Here is an 8,861-nt window from a genome sequence, read left to right as displayed (position 1 = left end):
ATTGCTTGGGCAAAGAAATGGTCAAACCTCTGCCTAACTTGATGAATTAATTATCTCACGTATTAGTATTAATTTTTGCTAGTGGGGCCGGTCTTAGTTTTATTAACGATTCATAATAATTAAAAAGCATATTCAAACTACTACAAAATAATTCACTTACTACGGAGTATTATTAAGCAAAGTTGCATGTCAATTAGATTCGAACGCATGTTACAAGCTCTTCTATATAACCACATCCTCATGGTTTCATAAACCACACATAAAGATGATTTAAGTTAAACAAAGGCTACCAAATATGGCACAAATGATGATTATCTCATTGTTGTTCCTCTCCCTCACAATCTTAGGTTTTTTGGGCACGGTCGAGTCACGTTCGAGTGCAAGGACGTACCTAGAGACGCAATGTCAACCAACATTATACGCCGATCTATGTGTAAGAACTCTCTTACCATATGCGGAAAAAAATGAACTACCTAGCCCGCAAAAAATAGCTCAAATTTCACTTACTACATGTCTAGACAAAGCGCGATTCTTAAAGACTTATGTGGACAAGCTAGCAAAAGAGTATTACTATAATAAAATGAAAAATCCTGAAGAACACCAAAACTTGGCTGAATGCCTGCAGCAGATTAAGAACAGAGTGAACCAAATTACTCAATCTGTCAAGAAGTTACAAAAGATGGGACACGACGGAGAGGAGAATTTTGCGCGGCAAAGCTGGGTCAGGGCAGCCCAAACGGATACCACAATCTGCATTGATGGTTTTTCGGAGAATGAATTTGGGAGTAAGGCAAAAAGTATGATCAAAGAAAGGTTTCTGAATGTGAAACAACTTGCTAGCAATTGTCTTGTGTTGTTAAATTAATGGCAATATTGGTAATAATTGTAGAATGATCAAGCTGTACATGGTTCAGTCAATAAGCAGTTTCACACATTCCTACGTACTATCGAGTATTTACTTTTCGTTTGGTAGTTTAATTTACGTTATTTTCCGTGTATGCTCGTTTCTTTTATGTTTGCGTCCTACTTAATGTATGTACTACTAGCTAGCACACCTTGCTAGCTAGCTTTCATATGTCAATGAAATTTCGAATTTTGAAAAAAAAAAAAAAAAATCTATCCCAAATTCAGAAGTCTTTTCCGGTGTGTTATTTCCTTGATTGGTCTATCATTGGTTCTGATCACCAATCCCTTCTCAAACGCCTCAACCTTTCTACTCATCATGAAAAAACCTTTGGAGATGATATTCGACATTGTTGTCAGCAAATGTAGATTTGACTTTCAAAGTCAACAAGTGGAATTTTTTGTCACGTTACAAGCTATTCTATATAACCACAGCCTCATGTTTTCATAAACCAACACAACAAACACACATAAAGATTAAAGATTTAAGACAAACAAAAGCTAACAAAAATGGCGCAGATCATGATTTTCTCATTTTGTTGTTCTTCTCTCTCTCTCCTCATTGACGCACAATCTTAGATTTTTTGGGCATTATTGAGTCACATTCACGTGCAAGGACATACCTAGAGGCACAATGTCAACGGATTACATCACAACCCGATCTATGTGTAAAAATTCCCCTACCATTCGAGAAAAAAAATGAACTACCTAACTCACAAAATAGCTCACTTTACGTGTCTAGCCATAAAACTCGATCCACTTATAAGGCTTATGTACGTAGTTATGTGGACTGGCATATCCAGAGATTCAAGTGAGAAGGCGGAAAGAAAAAACTTACTTGAAAAAGAAATCAACACACTATAAAGATTATATTTGAGTACTTCCACACTTGGCAATTTGAAAAAAAAAATTCATATTTTTGTTTAAAACTTGCATGAAAAAGAAATCAACACAGTATAAAGATTAAAACATAACTTAACAACAATTCACAAATCACACGTTATATTACTAGTTATATTTTAACTTCTAATAACGAATTTTATAGCTCAATTAAACTTTCATCATCTCACATTTTAAATAGAGAAAATCGCGATAGTAGCCAAATTTCGTTGTGATTGTACTAAAATAGCTAAGTTTTTTCGGATTATCACAAAATAACCATGTAAATTGCAATATTTCTGGAAAATCGCATAAAGAGGCACAAAATCGCAATAAGATTATCAAGAATCGCAATATCGCAATGCTGAAATCGCAAGATCGCAATGCGAGTTGGAAGAATCGCAATGCGAAATGGAAGATCGCTATACGATTGTGAAGATCGCTATGCGATTATGCTAGATATTGCGATTTTGAATTTTGTGTTTTTTTTTCCACTATTTTGGGAGTTTGATAAATACCGTTCTCATTAACTATATGTACCCTTGTTATCAGTAGTATATTTTAGTTGTTACCAATACGTGTATATATAGTAATGTGTACATATGGACGAGATTAATTGGTAGAAGCTTCAATGTGAATGGTGCATATCAGTAATATATTTTAGTTGTTACCAATACTAATATGCTTTAATTAGTTGTTACCAGTACGTAGTAATGTGTAGAAGCTTCAAAGTGTTATCTCTTTGTATACTCCATTGGAACAAAAGAGAGGTAGTAGTATCTTAGAAAACCGATTGGATAGAAAGAAAAAAAAACGAAAAAAAAACGTGTCTTGTTGATATTTTTGTAAGGATGTAAAGGTGCAAAGTGCTAGTCAAGATACTCTATATTTATTTATATGCAAAAATATATATTTAAGGTTTCCATTCAAATAGATATTAAACCATTTGAATATTTACCCTAAATACTATTTATAAACACATTCATATTTTCATTATCTTCCAATATGGGATAAACACACAATACAAACATACATCTTTTTGTAATAAAGAAATTACATTTAATCATATGTTTGGCTTTTATATTCTATGAACTTGCCAAAGCATGCAATAATCTTGGACGTAATATGTTTTGACAGCGTGACTAATAGTCATACAAACATACTAGCTTATGTTTGGACGTGATATGTTTTGACAGCATTCAATAGCAAACATACTAGTTTATCAACTTCATGACAAACATACAGAAAATCACAATACGATTTTCATAATCTTGTGATATTGCGATTTTTTTTTTATGGATTATATTTAATGAACTAGTATATTTTTAAACAAAGTAAACATTTTGACTATAATACCAACTCGATACACATTACAGTGTATTCAATCATCGCTTATAGCAAGTATACTAGCTAGTATACTACTACAAAACTAAATAAAGCATTCTTTTTTACTCTAAAAGTAAATTATATGGATGGTACCTGAAAGATACCTAGATTACTTTTTTGGTACAAACTTTTGAATCTCTACTCGGACCATAACTAAAATTTTCAAATCCTGTTAGTACAGTACCTAAATTTGAGGACTGTTTATTTGGCTGTTAAGTCCATCCACTTAAAAACTATTTTTATAGAACCAAATATGTGATTATGTATATAATAAAAAAATTAATTATTTAACAAAATATTCGTATACTTTTCACACAAAATATATTTTAATGTTTTAATTTATTTTAATAAAAACTCATTCTCAAAAAAATTAAAAAATAATAATAATAACAAATCAACAAATAAAAAATAAATCAAATTTTTTTTAATTTACTTTTTAGTGAAAATATAATCTTAGATCCTCCACAACCTACCTCTAACTATGTGAGTCCCCTACACAAGATGTTAGGCAAATATAATAAGATAATACAAGTATATCAAGTAACCCAACTGGCAAGTAATTCTGATCTAGATAAAGACTAGTTCAGAATTATGATCCAGATATGGATAAGAAAATACGAGAAACAAGTGCTTGAAACTATATAAATAATATGTATAATCAAGTATTAGGCAAAGAGTCACAATGTATTTTTCAATGTATTTTATTCATTGATATAAACAAAATACAAAGGTTGTTGCGGAACAAAGATAATCACACTTGTGAAAATATCTAAACAACCTTGAAATACAAATGATCTATCAACTAGGAAATACTCGTAAGAATTACTTAGAGTATATCTCACAAGTTGCAATGCCAAAGTTCCAAGCATTTTGCAAGTTATGAGAAGCGTTGTATTTATAGGCAAAGTTCATGATGACGTGGACTGGGCCGTACAATACTTTGTTGGGATACATTTAAGGAAATCAATAAGATTCCTTAAATCGTATATTTTAAGGTTAAGTGTAAAAATTATTTGATGTGTGTAGCAATCGTCAAATTTCCAAGTCAATATTTATTCTAGATTATATTCTAATTAGTTAAATATGGTATGATAAGATTTTATTTTACTGAATGCTAAAAGAAAATACCAAATGTTAAGTAAATCTTTTGGAAACTATATTTTATTTAGAGCAATATATAGTTTGGTTGACTATCATATTACTTGTAAAAATAGTGACAATTTCTTATGAACAAAATTATGACTTTTGGTACTTTTACTCAACCCTTATGTCAATCATCAAGCAGTTAAATCAAAAATTCAAGATACATGATAGAATATATATCATCAATAGCAACATGAATGAGAATCTAAGATTTTACAAGTTCATTCATTCCACCATCAACATCAGTATATAAAAGAGCCCAATTATAGCAAAAACAAGGAAAGGTTCAAAATACAATATGACAAATAACAAGTAGAACACATGAGTTTTCTAAACATGACAGCCAGATTATCTTTTTACCAATAGTCTCCATCTTGTCAGATTATATTCTTGACATCTCTTCCTTCTTATACTAACCAAAATATTTTATTGATCATATACACGTTACAAGATAAAGCACCCCATTTCCCATTATTTCTTTAAGTCGATCGGTTACAAGGAGGCACCATGTTTACAGGACTCTTCCACCCAGGAGACACCTTTCTTGAATCACCAATAAAACCAGTTCAAAACATTCCTCAACACTCTCCTGATCGGCTCCAGTCCTCTTATAAATAATCATCCCATTCTCCAGCTCAAATGCACCAAAAACACCATTGCTAAACAATCATTTATAATACTTAAACTCCACCTTACCCTCCATGTTTTACCCCTGTTCTCAAACCAAAAAAATATAGCCCATCTCACCATAACATCATAAACACTATGACCATGACTTTCAGTTAGCCGCGGTTGTCATTTGTTGAGCTTCGTTGCTGTTTTGGGTTCTAGTCTTGAGTCACCAAACGTTTCTGTTAGCTCTCGTAAGTACCTATGTATTCACTATATCATTCGAGTTTTGTTTTCTTTCTAAATGTGTCATTAAAATCGAACTCGTTTTCTTTGTTCAGTATCACGCGTTTTCAGTCACCGTAACTCAGGAGCTCGTTTCATCTTAGAATTATCCCTACGCTTCTCGATTCCTGTTGCTGTAAGTCTTTTGGCCCTGCTCACCGATGTAACGATTCTAAAAACTCTTGTCACGATATCGCTTTGTCAATGCTATGAGTAAACTTCAGGAGAAATGGATTCTAAACATGAAATGCTAATTAGTGTTCTAATCTTATAAGCATAATTCAAATGACCTTAAGTAATGAACATGGACAGGGGAGGACCTAAAAGACTACATGCTTAAACCCACATATTAGTTATATATACCTGGCCAAATAATGTTACACATGTTAAATAAATTGATTGACTTAAGAAACCATAGATGAGAGACTTTTGCTTACATGACCTACTAGTGAACATGTATATGATCAAGTGTAAACGTCTCAGGAGGTCCAAGTTTAGAGACATGAAAGGTTAATATATCAATACGAACGAAATTATATAACGACGATCTCATGCCTATTCAATAATTATGGATATCTCGACTTATGTTTAAATTCAAACTTTGAGTTTTAGAGACACTAACAAATTGAAACCGATCCCACTGTTATTACTATGTAATAAGATAATATAGTGCTCTTATCAAACTAGCTGATGGATTATTCACATGGGGTTTAGTTGTATAGACACTACTAATATGAGTTCATCAGGAGATTCTAATTTTGAATATATAGTGATTATTGGCATATAGGCCTACATATGAAGAATAACTAAAATAATGAAAACCTTCTGACTATACTAGTATTATGGGTTTCTTGATTCATACTATAATTTAGATTTTGAGCTTTACAAATAAATAAACTTGGCGTTGGTAATATGGACAGTAATATAAAACGGATAGAATTTAAGTGACCTTTTGACTTATAAAATCACATGATTTATTTAGGACACACATAATTCCGGAATACTCAACTTCGAATCACCATTTTCTCGATATCAAGCTAAGGTGAGTTCATAGTCCCTTTTAAATATTTCATTTTTTTGGGTGAGAATACATGCACTTTTATTTATTTTAAGATTGGACACAAGTACTTTATTACTATATATTGCCTGAGTTGTTTCTCATCCTATTAAATCCCCTATTTCAATACCGTCAATTATGGACTTAAGCGCGAATATTTGTGAATAGATCTATTGGGTTTGACACCCCCACCCGAGTTAGTAGCACTAACTTGATCGGCATGATCAAACGGGTGCATGATATTTGATTCATAGTACTTGAGGATGAAAGTACTACGCATGGGGTAAATGTAACATCGTTAAGCTTCGGTATTGGGAGCTCAGTGCTATAGTATTATATATATTATGTATATAAAAACCTTGTGATCCATAAACTATGTTGATATGATAAACCTATGACTCACCAACTTTATGTTGACGTTTTAGCATGTATTTCTTAGGTAACTAGTGTTATGGAATTTCATGGAGTGGAGTAGGAATCTCAAGTATTCAAGAGTCATGTACTAGATAATAAATAAGAACTCTTATGTATTCTCTAGCTACTTTATTGTAAGGTTATGTCTTGAAACGTTGGTATTAATGAATAAAAACGACACGTTTAGTGTTCGTTCTCTTGTACAATTTGTGTTATGATCCTTTGTAGTCATAACTCGCCAAAATGATTTGGCGGGGTGTGACAATGTGACATTTCACACTTTATTCCCAACCATTTGACTTAACCAAAAAGCTTTCCAGAGACAATGTTATTGTCTGGATAAAGCATGGGAAAGTAAAAAAAATAAGGTTTCCTCGTAATCAGTGCAAAGTGGTGTAAGTACTTTACACTGGGTAGCTTCAGATCTTCAATCAGATAGAATTTCCTCAGAGCTCTGCTTCTCAGTGGATTCTCTTCTTCAGTCTTCAGTCTTTGACTTCAGAATGAATGTCTTCAGTTGGGCATCTTGATCTAAAGTGAAGCTTCAGAGAACTAATTCTGAGAGAGTCCTCAAAATTTTTGTACAAGTATTTTCTCTGAACCTCAAATATTTCTGAACAAATTACACTTGGTTGATTTCTGACCTAACAAATTCCCCTATTAGTTCTGAAATAGTGCATGCATTTCAGACTTCTACCTATACATGTTTGTAAGTCTGAAATGCAAGTTTTGTTTAAGCTGTATAAATTTTCTAAGGACATCTTATAGATCATTGATGCCTCGGAATTTACGTTGTTTTTCTAACTTAAACCTATCATCTACTTGTGAAATGCACCATGCAACTTATATACAATACTGAACTGAAAAGTTTGTTACAAGTACACAAATTAAATGAAATATATACAAGTACATGATAAACTGAATAAGGAAACTACTTCTTTGCATGCCTTGAGCCAGAAAGTGCTTCAATAGCTTTCCTTTTCAGTGGAGAGTGATCCTTCTTCCCAAACAATCTTTTTTCTATCTCAACTTTGGCCTTCATCTTTTGTTGTATTCTTGATATCCAAGCACCATTTAAGTGAGATTTAGGCTTCGCCTTCAGAATTGGGATCATCTCTCTGTGTTCTGGTATGCCAAACTCATGAACTGAAACCTGATTGTACTTTTCAGCTGCTCTCCCTTCTCTTTTTATCACCAAGTCAAACAATTTCAATCCATCCTCCTTAACTACATCAACATCAAGTATTTTGGCAGGATTGGATCTATGCTTCATATAATGTTCATACTGATCATTTTCATACTTATTCTGGATCAGAATGACATCTTTATACATTGGTTTGAATGTGGAGAGATCAGCACCACAAGTGTTTTTCCTTGATGATCTTGGTCCAGTCACTTTGGCTTTTGATGATGGTGGTGGTGGCCTGGTTAGTTGTTTCTCAACCTTTTGAACTTCAGCCAGAATCTCCTTTTTCTTTATTTCCATTTCATTTTCTTTATTTTTCTTCAAGTCCTCAGTGGGCATCTTGAAGGTGAGACTTTCTAACTTCTGATCCAAAGGCGAGTACTTCTTTCCATATTCATAATCAGCCATATCAGTTATGGCCTTCTGCACTCTTGGGTCTTGTTTAATTTTCAAGTATCTTTCCAATGACAGACCAAGAGTTGCAGCATCAATGTGATCAAGGGTTCCCATCGAAAGATGTTATGCCCTTTATCTTTCCGTGTTTTCCCTCCAGGCTATGAACTGATTTGAAACCCTTTTCTGAAGTTCAAGGAGTTTCCATTCATCTACTGCTTTATCATGAATTGAATAGCCAAATTCATCAACATTTTCACCGACCATAAGTCCGGAACCCTTAGAACCTTTGGACTTGGGTTCTTCAACCATCTAGGTCTTGCCCTTATCCATCCTAGCAGGCTCAGGCTGCTTCTGAGGTTGTTCCCCCTGAACCGAGGCACTACCAGATGGCACCTCAGTTTGCTTCTTGGTTGCTTTGATTATTTCTTGAGTACTTGAAATCAAACCAATAGGCACCTTCCCCCCTTTGGGAATCTTTGCAGGCATCTTTGTTAGAAATATTATTTGTAGTAGTTGATTTGTAATAAAAACTTATTTTGTACTTGTATTGTAATGTTCTTAAGTATGGAAGGGGGAAAAGTGTAATTTGTATAGAAGTATATA

The 8,861-nt window shown here is 33.1% G+C and overlaps 1 protein-coding gene across 1 annotated transcript; it reads left to right on the top strand.

The window, feature by feature from the left end:
* The first annotated feature begins 295 nt into the window (after positions 1 to 295).
* LOC122606617 (pectinesterase inhibitor 9-like) lies at positions 296 to 865 on the top strand. Its single transcript, XM_043779460.1, has one exon. The coding sequence runs from the start codon at positions 296 to 298 to the stop codon at positions 863 to 865; it is 570 nt and encodes a 189-aa protein (XP_043635395.1).
* Positions 866 to 8,861: the final 7,996 nt, after the last annotated feature.

Source organism: Erigeron canadensis, chromosome 7, assembly GCF_010389155.1.
Source record: "Erigeron canadensis isolate Cc75 chromosome 7, C_canadensis_v1, whole genome shotgun sequence".
NCBI lineage: Eukaryota > Viridiplantae > Streptophyta > Magnoliopsida > Asterales > Asteraceae > Erigeron > Erigeron canadensis.
The sequence above is the reverse complement of the archived record's forward strand: the minus strand, read 5'-3'. Positions and strand labels throughout refer to the sequence as shown.

Coding starts and splice junctions, on each gene's coding strand:
- LOC122606617 (XM_043779460.1), top strand. CDS start 296: ATGGCACAAATGATGATTATCTCATTGTTGTTCCTCTCCCTCACAATC.